General features: G+C 43.8%; 1 protein-coding gene across 1 annotated transcript; it reads right to left on the bottom strand.

The window, feature by feature from the left end:
- Window positions 1-3,395: 3,395 nt before the first annotated feature.
- Window positions 3,396-11,691, bottom strand: VIM (vimentin). Its single transcript, XM_086742208.1, has 9 exons — window positions 11,077-11,691; window positions 10,830-10,890; window positions 6,740-6,835; window positions 6,434-6,595; window positions 5,802-5,927; window positions 4,855-5,075; window positions 4,715-4,758; window positions 4,284-4,369; window positions 3,396-3,761 (listed from the first exon to the last, which is right to left on the bottom strand). The coding sequence occupies exons 1-9, from the start codon at window positions 11,616-11,618 to the stop codon at window positions 3,720-3,722; spliced, it is 1,380 nt and encodes a 459-aa protein (XP_086598334.1). The 5' UTR covers window positions 11,619-11,691; the 3' UTR covers window positions 3,396-3,719.
- Window positions 11,692-15,728: the final 4,037 nt, after the last annotated feature.

Genomic DNA, 15,728 nt, shown 5'->3' on the forward strand with positions numbered 1-15,728 from the left:
TGAGGCAAAAAGTATCCTCTGTATAGAAATATTAGATAGAGAGAGAAGAAAGGAAGAAAAGAGAAGGGGAAGGGGAAGGGGAAGGGGAAGGGGAAGGGGAAGGGGAAGGGGAAGGGGAAGGGGAAGGGGAAGGGGAAGGGGAAGTAAATTTGGTGTATACTAAAGCAGACAAACTAGATGGCAGAAGAAATGCATTAGTTACATATTCCCAGGGGCTTGGAATATGGAGTCTTTGCTAAGAGTTTCCGTATTTTTCAAGTTTATTAGAAAATAGAAAAGGAAAGGAAAACAAGATTCTGGCTACATGAAGCAAAATAAACTAAGTAGAAGGACTTTTAATTTTCTGGAGGATTAATATTATTTACTGTGAGTATGGCTTACACATTTGGAGACAGTAACCACGTAAGAGAGTTCACTGTGCAAAAGAAGCAGCTTAGGCACAATCAGTTCTGCCTGGGTTACCTGGAACAGACCCGCTGTCAGAAGGTCTTTTTAGAAATCAACACTTAACAAAAAAGCAGTGCTGCCTGTAGCAGTAACCTCTGTTACTCACTGTACAAGGACTTGGTGACTGCCGTGGGCACCAGTCACTCAGCAAGTGAGGAGATTCAGCCTTGGAGCGCGACTGCTCAGCTCCAGGGAGCAGCTTCACGGTGCTCGTTGGAGGGCAGGATGAGCGCCCGGCCACTACTGAGGCCTGCCCTGCTCGGTACGGCTGCGCCTGCAGTTATTAGGATGGGAAATACAGTTCTGAGGTCAGCTGCTGGCTCAGCACTAAGCAGCTTTTGGTGATTATATATGAGCATAAGCCTGGTACGCCTAGACCAAGCACTGAGAGTCACCATCCACCCTCCTTTCCACCATGAGGGCACTCTCACACCCACACAGAGCACAGGCTTTGGAGGTTTCCTACAGTCTTCCTATCGCCTTGGCAACCAGGTGGTGTTTTTATTTATTTTTCTATTTATTCCCAGGGTTGAAAGCTCTGTTCTAAGTAACCCCAAACACAAAAAAGCCAGGAATAACTCCTTTGCTGCATTGTCAGTGCTTGGTAGTCACTTCTTTCATCTACTGGGTGAAGCAATCAAAGGCGACAGAAAGCAACAAGCCGGGTATCTGGCGGCAGAGTGAGAAGCGACATCTGAAAAAGTATCACAATTCAGGTAACCTCTGGCAGTAAACGTGCATTTCAGACCCTTCTGTGCTGCAGATCTCTGCCCAGAGCCCTCAACGGTCCTACTGTCCCCCAGCAGAGCTGGCTTTCCCTGCCCACGCGCTGCCAGATGCCACTGTCCATTGCTCCCACACCGCTTCAGCTGCAAGAAGTGACACTAAGCGCTGGCCCAAGCTTTTCAGTGCCTGGATCCAGAAAAAGACTTCAGTAGTCTGCAATAGGCAGGACATTAGCACCATATCCCACTCTTATCCTGAGAGGTTGTAGACACTCGTGTCTACTGAGTGTTCAAAATTTGCTATTGCACATGGCCAGCACTGTCACTATCATAAAAAGTGTCTCCTATGCAAGCTCATTTGTGCTTTTTTAATCATTTCAGATGCTGATAGGTAGTATAAAACCTGCTGTCTGTAACTTCTGCAGCATGGAAGAAGCTGGGTTCACTCTTTCACTTTTTAATGAGACTGTCCTACTCACCGCACTGTGGACCAGGTTGAATCTGTTCTGCTTCGCAGCAAGCAGTGACTGAGGCTTGGGTCCAGGCACTCTCCTCAGAGCCACTGCTGGCCATTTTGCGTGAAAGAGTCACCAGACCAAACACAGGATCAGCTGCAGGACTTTTCTTTCAGGTGAGCCCCTAAAGCACCAAACTGGACAGGCGCATATCCCTGTCTAATAGATTTGTATGCTTTGCTGAATGTCAGCCCAAGTGTGGTGTCATGGGGAAAACTCCCCTCTGGCCTGCTGGGAGGTGGAAGTGAGAGGCTGAAGTCCTTTGTCAAGATTTAGTATAGAAAAGCAGGGCAGGAACAGTATCACCATGCCTTGGTTTGAAAAATTAGGTGCTTTTCTGCTGTGAAGAACAGCTTCAGCATTTCTCCCTGGGATGTTCAAAGATGTAAACCACAGTCACACCTTGGCCTCTGCCTCCAGGCTGCAGGACACCTGTGTGTCTGAGCTACAGAGGGTTACAGCACACGCCAAGCACTGCCCACCTCCCTCTTAGCATCCTGGCTGCAGATCTCCTAACCTGGTGCTGCAGACAATGGGATAAAAAAAGTGGACTCCTACCACCCCCTCACTCCAGTGCCTGCACTGCATGTGCTTGGTCATGCACTGGAACAAGAGGAACTAATAGGGATGAAGACAGGAATTTTTTTTTCAATCTCTATCAGACAGGGATAACAGTAAGTTACCTATAAGAAAAACAGGAAGTTTTTCTTACAGATCAGTTCCTAAATGCTTGTGAGAGTGTCTGTACAACAGGGAACTACTATCATTACCTTGAATGAGCACTGAACGCAGTTCATCCTGAACAACTCCAATTTGCATTTTGCTCCACAAAAACTGTGTCTGAGTGAAAGCTTACAGGAAATAAGCTTTACATCAGGAGTGATGCAGAACAGAGTAGCTACTTCTGCAGGGCAACAGCTATGCTGAGGTTCTGACTGTCTTTTAATTTAAGTATCTTGCTCTGCAGAAGAAAATGAAGTTTAAACATTCACAGAGGACTTCAATCTTTCACTTCTGCCTCCCAGAAGACTTTAGCAGGCCAGATGGGAGCTTTCTCTCCTCCATTCTGCTGCACTTAGGCTGATGTTGAACAGAGAACACCAAGCATGGCAGCTCTCCTTTTTTAAAAGGGTTTAAATGCTGGAAACAAGCCAGCAGTAGGGCAAGTTATGCTTTTCATGACCTCTCCTAACCCCCAACTCCATCTGTAGACTTCATTTAGCTTCTCTAATATAGACAAGCCTTTGGGAACTAGTCTTTCCTGGAAAATGAAGTCAATGCATCAAGTCAGCTGCTGACTTCGCAAACCTGCTGTCTCAGATAACAGCTTACATGAGCTATTTCACAGCTACTTAACTACCATGTTTTATAGACCCAAGTTGTAAGGTATCTTGGGCATTCTTAGCTCTTAGTAACTGGGTTAACTAGTATATGGAAGCAAGATTAATTTTTATTAGCTTGAAGTATCATATTTTATTCAAGTGATAAGAAATATCATAATACATTATGCATCTGCCAGTTATAGTCCATTTTAGTTGGTTCCAACACCTAGGCAGTAAATGAGTAAGATCATTTATCTAGTTAAACTGAAAAAACAGCATTCCACACAACCAGTACTGGAGGTGTCAACCGTATAGTAATTCCAGCATTACATTGTTATGGCTTTCCAGAAAGTCATGAAGTTAACAAATTAAAACACATCAAGAGCCATTTTCCAAAGATTTATTGAAGTAGCGACAGGTTGCTCATACTGTGCTGGAAAAAGCAGTTTTATTTAATTCAGATACTTAAAAACAGTATTGCAGCACAAGATATTGCTATTTGTAAACTAGACTCCATTGTAAACTCTAATCCTTCAGGGAGAGTCAGTTTGCAAGATCTAAGACCTATTTCCTAGCATAATAATCTTGCGCTCATGGAAAAACTGCAGAAAGGCACTTGAAAGCTGTTTCTTCCTTTAAGACATGGACTTTTTAAATCTTGCTGGTAAGAATTTCTCTTGCATTAATAAGTATGCATCTTCACTTCAGCTTTACTCCAAGTCATCATGATGCTGGGAAGTTTCATTAATAACCTGTTGAAAACCAGAGATGCTTGCATTAAGTTTTAGTAGTAAGATTGTTGTTTTTTTAGAGTTAGAATTGGAACATCCAGTACCACAGAAATGTGAACAAATGGCACATGAATCAACTCTCACTTACAAATAGCAAGTTCTAGTTGGTAAATAGTGTGCAGAAACCATTTAAGCTCCATTGACTTAGTCTGAAAACAGTATCCCATCCCAAACAAGTACCTCTGACTGCCTCATGTTTTTCTAAGGTGATGTCAGAAATCTTTTGAGAACTTGCTAACTCAGCTGAATTTAAATACTACACAGGTAACTGTCAGCCACTTAAGGTTTTACTATCAGATGAATTTTTTTATTGTTTCCACAGAAGGCTGTTCACTACATCTTTATGTTCAGCCATGCAGCTTGGACTGCCAGATGCTGTTCTACTCAATATTTACTACCATATACAGGCTGCACCAGTAGACAAACTTAAAGTATTTTAAGGTAACCAGCTGTGATAGAAATAAAATCAAAGTTACCACCAACCTGTCCATCTCTAGTCTCGACGGTCTTAATTAGAAGTGTCCTCTTTGAGTGAGTGTCAACCATTGGCTGAGACTCAATGTTGGTTTCTGCAGAAGAAAAAGTATTATTACCAATAGTCTAGATGAAGTGCCTCCTCAAAGAAATGAAATGTAAGATTTTAGCATCTACTTTAAGAATCCAAATTTAGTATATGTAGAACTCTCCCACTCTAAATATGCTAGTCTTCTCCATTTTCTCCCTATTTCCCTTAAAGCACCTTCAGCAACCACCTAAACCAGCACTCACTATGTACTGATAAAAACATCTGTGCCCAGGAACAAAGTAGCTCCTCCCATCCAAGATGAAGTAATTGCAAATATTGTGGCTATACCCAGGACTCTTTTGCTAATGATAGAACAGCTGTCTAAACTGAAGCAGCACAAACAACTTACCTCTCAGGTTCAAGGAAGCAAAGGTTGGAATAGGCATGTTAATCCTGAAGAGAAAAAAAAGAAATGGATAAAGTCAGACGTGGGTATAGAGTGTCTTCTAGTAATTGCTGTTCAGAAAAGTGTCTGCATGTGACCTTTACCTGCTCTCTTCACCCTCCAGCAGTTTTCTGTAGGTGGCAATCTCAATGTCAAGAGCCATCTTTACATTCAGCAGGTCTTGGTACTCACGGAGATGGCGAGCCATTTCTTCCTTCATGTTCTGAATCTCATCCTGCAGACGACCAATAGTGTCTTGGTAGTTAGCAGCTTCAGCAGCAAAATTCTCCTCCATGTCATGCATTTGGCGCTCCAGGGATTCGTTCTGGAAGAGAAAAATGAGGTCAAGCACTGCTGCAGTTTAGACGCCCTTCCTCACCCTCAAGACCCTTAAATTTATTTTTTTTAAAAAGGGATGTTGAGATATGTTAGCATCCTTTCTAAAAATGCCCAGACATGTCCCAAAATTGTCATCTCCTTATCTTCCCCTTGCAAACTTAAGATGGGTTGTTCTGCTACTTGATCTGAAGTGTGCCACCTATTTGTTCTACCAGGTGGCAAAGCAATCCCTTACAGTACACCCACCACATCCAGCACAAGTCACAGCATGCAGGCAGTCCTCAGTGAGGGGATTTGCAGGTGTACTACACACTTAAATCCATTTCAAGCCAGCCTTTAAGGCAGCTGGGTTCTAGCAATAGCAACATTTGAACTTCCTTTCCACTGCTCCTCCAGGTTTTTTTATAGCTTCAGCTGTACCTGACAGACAAGCTATAAACACTTCCAGAAAGCGTTACATAAACAGTGAATATTATAGCAGGGGAATGAACTCACGGTTCATACCTTAAGTAAGACTAGCTCAGTACATCAATCTAACCAGTGCACTGTACTGCATGCAGGCAAATTGAGCCCCTTTTCAAAAAGTACCAATATGCTGCTGTATTGCATGGGAGATCAGCTGCATTCACATCTATATCAACAATTAAACTACAGTGCAATGCCTAAAGCTGCAAAGGGAAGAACGTCCCAGTAACTGCTGTCTTCTACTTACGCTTCCCTTAAGGGCATCAACTTCACAGGTGAGAGACTGAATCTGTCTGCGGTATTCATTAGCTTCTTGTTTGGCCTGGCGCAGAGCATCATTGTTCCTGTTAGCAGCTTCGGAGAGATCTGCAAACTGTGGAAATCCCCAGTTTGGTCAGAGTAACACTTCAACAGAAATGGTGTAACAGACTTCTTTCAACACAGCGTTCAAGGGCAATTGAAGCCATTACAAGCTTAACAAAGCATTTAAATATTAGCATTACTTTTAAAATGCCTATTTCCAATTGTTAAATTGGAATCCATAGCTAAACCTTTCATATTTGCTTCTCCACTGTTTCCCACATTTTCATCATTTTTTTCATGCATTCATTCACTCCTTTCTCCAATATCCAACATCTGCTTCCAGGCACAAGTATAGGAAAAACTCCAAGCATGAACTCATTACTTTGATGTCATACTTATGGCACAAAATAGTGTTTTCAGCTGTACTCTTTCCCAGACTAGGAGTTTAAAAGAGACCCTGTGCCATGGCTGTCTTCGTGTCCAGTAGAGAGACAAAGGGAACACTGAGTGCTACAGCAAAGCTGTTTATGGACAGTTAGCTCAAGTGCCTGATGCATTTTAACAGATTTTACTTACTTTGGACTTGTACCACTCTTCAGCTTCCTGAAGATTCTTAGCAGCAACGCTTTCATACTGTTGGCGAACATCACGCAGGGCAGCAGTAAGATCAGGCTTAGAAACATCCATATCAATTTGGATGTGCTGTTCCTGGAGTTGGGCCTGCAGTTCTCGGATTTCCTTAGGGAGAAGCAGACACTCAGTATTATTACACAACAACAAACAGAACATACACAGGCAGGGACTCTGGGCCAGAACCAGTGAAGAGCTTACTTGCTCACTAGACTGTCAACATCTACTCACCGACCTTATTATTCAGCTTACCTCATCATGAAGCTTCTTCAAGAAGACGATCTCCTCTTGCAGGGACTCAACTTTGCGCTCAAGATCAAGACGTGCCAGAGAGGCATTGTCAACATCCTGACCGGAGAGAAGACTGATTAGCAATCTTAGAAAACTGGTGCAGAGAAGGCTTTTACAGCAAGTTCAGTGCCACACAGACTGATGCTACTTCTGAGCTTTTTGACAAGACAGATCAAGAGCTGTAAAAAACCTCTTTTGCCACCTCCTACTCTAGCCTCAGAGACTACTATACACACCTGTATTGTGATTTTGGAACTATATAGCATAGGTAAATTATTTCATCTTTGCCAATATATTGCTGAGCATGATCAAGAGCACAGGGATTATAGTGGGTGTAAATCCTACTTGAAAATGGAGCAGGTACTTTGGTCAGAAGCCAGCACTAAGCTCTTTTAGCTTGATTACACTGAAAAAGAGTTAGTCTTGCAATCAGCAAGCTCCCATTTTTTCCAGTGGGGCTTAAAAGTGCAATCCACATGCCTACATGCTTATCAGTGAGCTTAACTTCTTGTTTATTTCTTATGGACTCCTTGGTGATCAGCCATAGAGCTCTTTGAGTCCACAGACCACAGCTTGAAAGCAAACTTGTAAAGCTAGTTAGGTGCATACAGGAAACGCAAGCATTTACCTCTCAAGTGGTTCAACAGATCTCCCTTGAGAAAAAATAAGGTATGAGCATAAACGCAGGTCAAGTTATTCGTCATTGCCTACACCCTCACAGTAGCTGGCAAAGACTCCACCTTTTGCTGGATGGAGATAGTCTTAATCTACAGCAAAAATTCATTTAAGGCATAGCAGAAGATACACCATGAATATGACATAGGAACAGCTTGAGTTAGTTCAAAACCATAATTTAAGACTAAACATTGATTGGTAACTTCTTACATTTCAAATATGCAAGACAATTTGTTTGCAAAGCAGACAATCGTTTCTTCTACACTAGTTACATACACAGCTGCATGTGTTCACAGTTTACATGGGCATTATCAGGTTTTCACAGCTTACTGTAAAGCTATTTTGGATTGCCCAAAGCGTAAGCATTCCTAATCAGCAATTCTCACTATTACGGCACCTTTGAAATAAGGAGTGTTTTCTTTAGACTCCTAGAAAGCCATTCCTTGGATCACTTCTCCTCTGGGGTAAGGCTCTTGCTCCAGAACAATTTTTTGTTTTCTTTATCCAGCAGAACACCCCTTTGATATGTCATTCCATAACTTCCCTATCAATTCCAGTTTTACACCGGCAGTTTACATTGGCTTTGTTTTTCAATTCAGAGAAAAAAATGCCTTAGTTCATTTGTTCTCCTCCCCCCAAAAACTTGAAGATTGTTCTGGAAGGAGATTACATGGCTATGACCCAACATGTTTACACAATTAGATATCCAAAGAGTTCCCAGTGCATTTTACAGAAATCTGCCTCCTGAAGACAGTTTTTCAGGACAACTGAACAGCTACAGGATTTTTAGGAGCTTATAATAAATTGAAAGCATCTTAAATTGAAGACACATAGAATATATGGTATGTATTTTATTATATACATTATCATTAAAGTTATGGAGTGAACAATCAGTATATCTGTATTTCCTAGGTGTATAGAGAACCGGATAAATAAGCTACTTGCAGCCTGAGCAAAGTATATGACATACCTACATGCAATTGGACTACACATGGAATTTATCCTAATAGATTCTTTAATGCCAGTCACACGGTTTGCAGCTTGGAACGTCCACATTTACTTCAGAGAAACCTAATGTTAGCCAGGAGCAGACCTGTAAGTCTTGTCACAGATTCAGAATCTATTCCTTGCTCCCAGAGTAGCTGGCAAAGCTGCAGTAAATAACTTTCTCACTAATTGTGATGCTTGTTTTGTCCCAAAGAACTCACTGAACCTTCAAATTTATTTTATGTTGTGCACCCCACAGCATACAAGTAAAATTACATCTTTGTTCAGGAGAAGAATGAAATTAAAATTCAATATGTATGTGTTGAACAGTCTCTAAATTAGGTAGTTTTTGGAAATACAAATTTTAAGTTCAAATACTTGTTCACTTTCTTTTAAAATACTGAAGTATACAACTGCTCCATCAAATAAAAAATAAATTTGATGCTACATCAGAACAGTTAAGTATCTGCTGAAGCGTTCCAAATCCATATATACAACTTTCCAGTGCAAGAATGAAACGGTTTAATAAAAAACTGTGGGGTTTTTTTTTTACGATGGAAAGTTCAACAGGATGTTACAACTTCAGTGTTCTATGAATTTAATTTCACTTGCCAGAGAACAACACTTCCAATGAATCAGCTTTAGTTTTCAAAACCTGCATGTTAAGCCTATCTTTTCACAGTAAGAAAAAAATTAGATATTACTGTTCAAATCAAAGACACTAGCATGCACTTATGTCATGAGTGCAATTAGTGTAGTGCTTCTGCAGACAATGATTTGCAATTCTTAGGCATGTTACACCTTAAGAGGTTAAATGGATCCAGTTCTGACTGTGCAGCACACACTGATCTGCTAGAGGCTGAGCTCCTGAACAACCCCTTTCCACAGCACAGGAAAGAGCTGGATAATGAATGTAGGATATGCACAAAGCCAAATTCAGTTAAGAGCCTACAGCTCTCACATAGTTTAATTGGTTTGAAATAGAGGCAGGCATGCCTTGAAGAGCACCAATTAAAAGACTGAAAGATCATTTAAGTCAGCCTTAAGTCAAAGGATCCTTCAACTGAATTCAGCAATGAATCCAAATAGATTAGGTTCTCTAAAACTTAAATGCTTCTGTACAGAACTTCACACTACATTAAATTGGCTTAGAACTAAAAAAAAACCAGAAGCTGAAGCTAAGGCAGTATCTTAAACTGTCCTGTTTCAAACTTCTGTTCCCAGAATGCCAGTGGAGACTCTCCGAACAGGAGTAGATGTCTCGGTTTCCACGCGTTATCTCATGAAGACACCTGCTCTTCTTCAGAGATTATAAATATACTGTAGTCAAAAACCTTGCCTAGGGAAATACTGACAATCAAATGATGACTTCCCAAATGGTGACATCTACTAACATCTAGGAAGAGGTCTGGGACAAATTAGCCTGTGCCCAGCTGTCTGGAGATAAGGGCACTCACCTCCAACTGGGAGGAATGCTAGCAAAGCTGTTTCTCACCAGCAGCTTTAGGGAAGAGACCTTGTTTTGAGAAGGCACATTCCTAAATATCTCCTAGTCCAAACAAGGTTTAATCCAAGTTGAAAGCCAGCTTTGCACAAGTGAAAACCTGAGCTTAACGCTTTCTGAACACTGTTTGCACAGTTGATTCTGACTGTCACATAGGTTTTAGTTTATCTGGATAACATTGTAGCTTCCTATGGAGACTAAACTCAACACAACTTGTTTCCTATGTTAACATCTTTGTTTACAGAGCGTTAAATTCTACATTCTTAACAGACATCCAGAGGAGACAGACCAAAAAAGAAATTGTTCACTTCTTATCAGAAGACAACACTCTGACTCAACTTTACATTTGAAACTGTTGTCCAGTAACACACTAACCAAAGTGATTCATTAAAAAGGAGCTCTATTTTGTACAAAAACTGGACTGTACGTGATAGACACTTTTTGCTAGCAGTATGCTCGCACCATTACACATTTAGTAAGAATGCAGCCCACTGCGCCCTCCCCTCCAACACAAAGGGATCTATTATTTCAATCTGCTGCCACCACACTTGCCATAATGCCTGTATCTGCATTCCACGGTGAATCCCATAGAAACCATTAATACCCTTCAGCCAAGCGAGCAGATGGCCCCCTTTCACTTTTATTGGATCAGAAAGCGATTCCACGTCGGGGCGTTTTTTGTAAAACAGGCTAGACTTGGATAAAGCAAGACAATAGTTTCCCAGCCCCTCCCCTCAGACTGCAGCATCCCCCTAAAGAAAACAGGCAGGGTTTGCATGAGAACTGATGGAATTCCTTTGTGTAAGGAAAGCGAACTCCTGCAGTCCCATCCTCCCATCCAGGCACCACCACCACCTCGGGCTCCCTCCCTCCGTCCCGGCAAACCTGTCTGAAGGACTGCAGGGTGTTCTCAGCCTCCTCCCGCTGCAACATCTCCTCTTGCAACCTGGAAGGGGCGAGACAATGGTGAGGAGGGAGCAGGGGGTCCCCTCCAAATCCCTCTTTCAGGCTCTCACCGCCCCCAGTCCAGCTCGGGATGCTCAAGGGGCTGCCTCCGCGCCCGCGGGAGGGGTGTGGTGGGCAACGCGAGGCGTCGTGAGCCCGAACCCCCCCCCTCCCCTCGCACACTCACTTCTCCCTCAGCCTCATGATGTCGTCGGCCAGGTTGTCCCGCTCCACTTCCACGCGCGCCTTGTCGTTGGTGAGCTGGTCGACCTGCCGGCGCAGCTCCCGCATCTCCTCCTCGTAGAGGTCGCCCAGGCGGGACGTGCCCTTGCCCTTGAGCTGCTCCAGCTCGGCCAGGAGGATCTTGTTCTGCTGCTCCAGGAAGCGCACCTTGTCGATGTAGTTGGCGAAGCGGTCGTTGAGCTCCTGCAGCTCCACCTTCTCATTGGTGCGGTTCGCCTTGAACTCCGTGTTGATGGCGTCGGCCAGGGAGAAGTCCACGGAGTCGTGGAGCCGCATGGGCGGCATGCTGCTCCGCAACCGCACCGACGTCGCCTTGGTGGCGTACATGCCGCCGGGCGAGGCGGACACGTACCGGGCGGTGCTGGGCCGCAGGGAGGTGCCCAGCGAGTAGCGGCTGCTGGAGGTGATGTACCGCGTACCGGTGCTGGGGCGGGTGCTCCCGCCGAACATGCGGCGGTACGAGGAGTTTTTGGTGCTGATGCTCATGGCGGCGGTGCGGGCTTTGTAATCCGGGAGCGGAGCCGCTCGGGTGCGTAGCGGGCGAAGAAGGGCGGTGGCCCCCGTCCGGGGCCCTTCTTATGGGGCGCCAGCGCCCGCCGCCGGGCCCGCCCCGCCAATCAATCACCGCCCCGCCCCGCCAATCGCCGTCCCGCCCGCCGCCCATCACCGCCCCTCTCCGCCGCCCGCCGCCAATCGCCGCCTCGCCCGCCGCCACGGCCCCGCCCCGCGGGGAGAGGGCGGTGGCCGCCGGGGCGGAGGGGTTGTCCAGCGCCGCGGACACAAAGGCGGGGGAGGGTGGTGTGTCGGGGGGAAACGGGGAGGGGCGGCACCCCTTTCTCCGCCGCTCGGACCGGTGGGTCGCTCCCCGGGGTAGGGCGCGGTGGGGACCCCGGCGGGGCGCGGGTGTCAGGGGTGATAGCAGAGGCATCCTCGGCTTCGCGGGAGTGGGCGCCGAGCTTCCCCTCGCCTCTCGTTATCCCCCTCCGAGAGTCAGCGCGGCGGCCGGGAGGGAGGGTCGGTGGGTTTAATGTTAGGGCACAGGACAGGCGAAATACTCCGAACAACCCAGGGTGCATACATTAAAAACCCTCTGTAGGTATAGTATGTATACATACATGGATCTAGACATCTTTGTAACAGCCTGTTTCCTTTCTTAGCTTTCTGAAAGAGAGTGAGATTAGGGAAGAGTGATGCTAACTATTCACAAAGGACCGCCGAGTGTCCAAAATAAACGGGCAGAAAAATGGTACATCTGCATCTTCTTTAGCTGCCTCCCACGACAGCAGTCCCAGCTCCTATTTCTGTGCTGAAGACATGACATTTACAGGCTAAATGTGTTTTCCCTGTAGCTGGGTGAGTGTTTGTATGAGTAAGGCTTCATTCTGCCATTATTGTAACAATGATCCCAGCAGTAACTATATATATATATTTTTTTTTTTTTTTTTGCATGGACAGTACATTATTGAAATAGCTGCAATCAGGATCTTGCTCCTGGATGCAATCCCTCTAATAACTACGATAGTGGCAGGCTTGATTTTGATGAAAGTGTGATTCTGCACTGTCGTATCGAACAGTTTTTTGCTATTAATTTCAGTAGGCACACAATGAGAGTCCTGGTAAAATGGTAATTATTCATTAGACGTGATCTGCAAATACCCTATGTGTGTAGCATCCAAAGCCAGACAAAAATCCCAGTGTTTCAGGAGCAATTTTCCTATCAAAATGGGGCTACCAGTGGTAGAGAAGAATGATGTAGGTAGTATAGGACAATAGCAATGGCATAAAATTTAACAGAGAAAAATTTGGACTGAGTAGCAGCAGATTGTTTTCAGTCTGAATTCAGAAGTTGTTTAAGGGAGATGATAGAATCCCTGTCATTTAGATAATTTAAAACTTGAGCAGCCAAAGCACAACTCATATTCTCTAATCCTGCGCTGACACATCAGGTAAGGGACATCCTTTTCCTCTTTGCTACAGGAAGTGACCGATACAATGTAGAAGTATTATCTGTGATGTATTACTTCAGCACTTACAGGGTGCAAAACTATCATTGGTTTTTAATTCTTTTTAACTTGCGGTTCTGCGGAAGCAAACATCTTCACTGGAAATTCTGATAAACCTGAAGACAAACAGTGGGCAGAGAAGAAGGTAATCTTCACACTCCAATTCACAGTAAAGTCAGCTATTGTACTTCAGGTATTGTACCTTACGAGGAATAATCAAAGCCCAGATATTTTATTAAGAATTTTTTTAAAGGAAACTGTGCTTTATTTTCATTCTGATGGCAACCAGAAGTGCAGGAATGCAGTTTGTATCTAAATGTAGGTCCTTGAGGTTTTAATTTCCTTTATTCACTGAAGCTTAGTCAAGCAAATGAAGCTGACAAGGTTGAGCTACTGAAGTGCTTGCAGCGTAAGTTCTGGGCTACAGCTCATTCCATTCACCACTGAATAGGAGGCAGAGGTCACACGGCATTCCTGAGGCTAAGGGTGCCCGCAGCCCAGCCTGGACGCTGTTCTGCTGTCTGGCCCTCTGAGAGCTCTTTATTTAAGCCATCAAGTTTGAGCTGTAAGCCTTTGTGAGTCCTGGCACAGAAGTACACACTATGAGCAGGCAAAAAAGTAAGCCAGCACATAACCAACAACCTCACAGATTAAAGATGCTTTACTCAGAAGTACTGATAGTTTTAGCAGATTGTTGGTTTTTAAAAGGTGCGCTATGTGCAATCTGTTTTTTCTAACAGAGCACAATTTATTTGTACTCCATGAAACCTTTAATGGCAACAGCCATCCTTCATTCAGAAACTACTTTGCCCCTAAAATCCAAGGAGGTGTTTGTTTTAGCAAATAAATGTGACCCACTCCCCCATGTTTCAAGTGTAACTTCCATATGTTTATGCCACCGCTGCCATATGTACTCTTGGCCACCTGCCTCATTGCTGTTTCTTACTGTGAAATTTTTCTAGAAATGCTCAGATATTGTCAGTTGTTGGGACTACAATAAACATTTGAGTGCCTTTTGCTGGTTGGCACTTACACAGATATATAAACGGAGGAAGCTCTAAGTTTCTTGTAAGGCTGTAATAAATTTAATGCACATTTGCATCGGCAAACCCCAAAGAGGAACAAGAACTGGTCTCTTGAAATGTGAGAAGATCTCCAGAGTACTTGTCAGGAAAGACTGTCTCAATGTAGCCATAAAAATCATGGAGAGGGTACTTTGAATTGAAATGAAAGCACAGTAATCAACCTGATTTTTAGGAAAGCTCTATGGGACTCTCAGAGACGGCGGCTGGTCAGGGTCTTGACCACTTCTTACATGAAGGACAGAGAGCTCGTAGCATCACTAAACACCATGTTGGGGATTACTCATAAATTATTAGTTGTCATCTGTGTTGTTTATTGCGATGCCTTCATTTGCAATTCCAGTATGATGTCACTTACCTCTACAGAGGTAGATCAGAGGTAAACCAATGCCAATCCTAATAAAATAAATAGGTATTTTTATCGTGAGCCTTTCGGTTCACACTGCAAAATTTATTTTGGCATTTTTTGCCTTTTTGCTAGAGGATTGATGTATAGTTCACTGCCAAGAATGAAGTACAGAATCAAGCCCTAGAAGTGTAGTAAAAAGTACTGAATTGTTCTGTAAGTTTCATTTACAGGGAAAATGGGTGTGCACAGGGAAAGGGTACAGATGCCTGAACGGCTTTATACTGAAAATCTGTTACGCTAAAAATGAAAAAATCAAAATTTCTCTGATTTTCTTGCACAGATACATGTCAGTATGAAAACATCACTCAAAAGAGTTACGTTCACTTTTTTTTTATTTGCCATTTGATTTAAACAGTAAGAAACTAGAGAAATTTAGTCCAGATATTGAATGTGCTTTCCAGTTGTTACAGACTTTGACTAAACAGATGTGAATGCTGTCATTACTCAGATTTATGCACTTTTAGTAAAATTTCTGCTTTCAGGAGGTATAAAATGACCCATAAATATTAAATACCCTGGAAAAACATCCTGCTATGCAAATGCAATCACTTTTGTTGTCAGTACCATACAGCAACCTTAAGCCCTGGCCTGCATGGGGCTTCCCCTGCTCCATGAATATTGAACAAACCCCAGGCAAAAGGGACCTGCTTTAGCACCAGGATATGCAAGACTCTTCATGTCCCACAGCAAACTGAATAGGAACTCTCCATAATGCTCAGCCACAGCAATTGCTTATTGCTTGAGTGAGTGCTGTAACTTTTAGTCCGAAAGAGCACTTCCTTCTTCAGCTGTGGTCTGAAAAGACCAAGACTGCTATGGTTTTGAAAACAGAAAGGTTCCTGTTTCCAAAAAACGGCTGTAAATCTTCAGCTGGGGCTGGTCCCTCCCTTTAGCTGGGAGCTAAGTGTAATGAGGAGCCCCCAAGAAAGGCTAGTCCATCCAGGGAAGAGCTGATTTTTCTGAACCCGTATTTCTCTGGACAGAGAATACATCTCCCTGCACGCTGCCTGGGAGAGGTTTGTTTGGGTTTTTGAATACCACTGGGCTGCAGAACATCTTAATGTCCAGGCATTGAAGTCTCCCCCTGTGAGTAACTTCCTTG

The sequence above is a fragment of the Chlamydotis macqueenii genome, chromosome 2, assembly GCF_036417535.1.
Source record: "Chlamydotis macqueenii isolate bChlMac1 chromosome 2, bChlMac1.mat, whole genome shotgun sequence".
In the NCBI taxonomy this organism is placed as follows: domain Eukaryota; kingdom Metazoa; phylum Chordata; class Aves; order Otidiformes; family Otididae; genus Chlamydotis; species Chlamydotis macqueenii.

Coding starts and splice junctions, on each gene's coding strand:
- VIM (XM_086742208.1), bottom strand. CDS start 11,618: ATGAGCATCAGCACCAAAAACTCCTCGTACCGCCGCATGTTCGGCGGG. Junction 6,836..10,829: donor CCCTGCAGTCCTTCAGACAG/GTTTGCCGGGAC, acceptor CTCTCCGGTCAG/GATGTTGACAATGCCTCTCT. Junction 6,596..6,739: donor TGAAGAAGCTTCATGATGAG/GTAAGCTGAATA, acceptor CTTCTCCCTAAG/GAAATCCGAGAACTGCAGGC.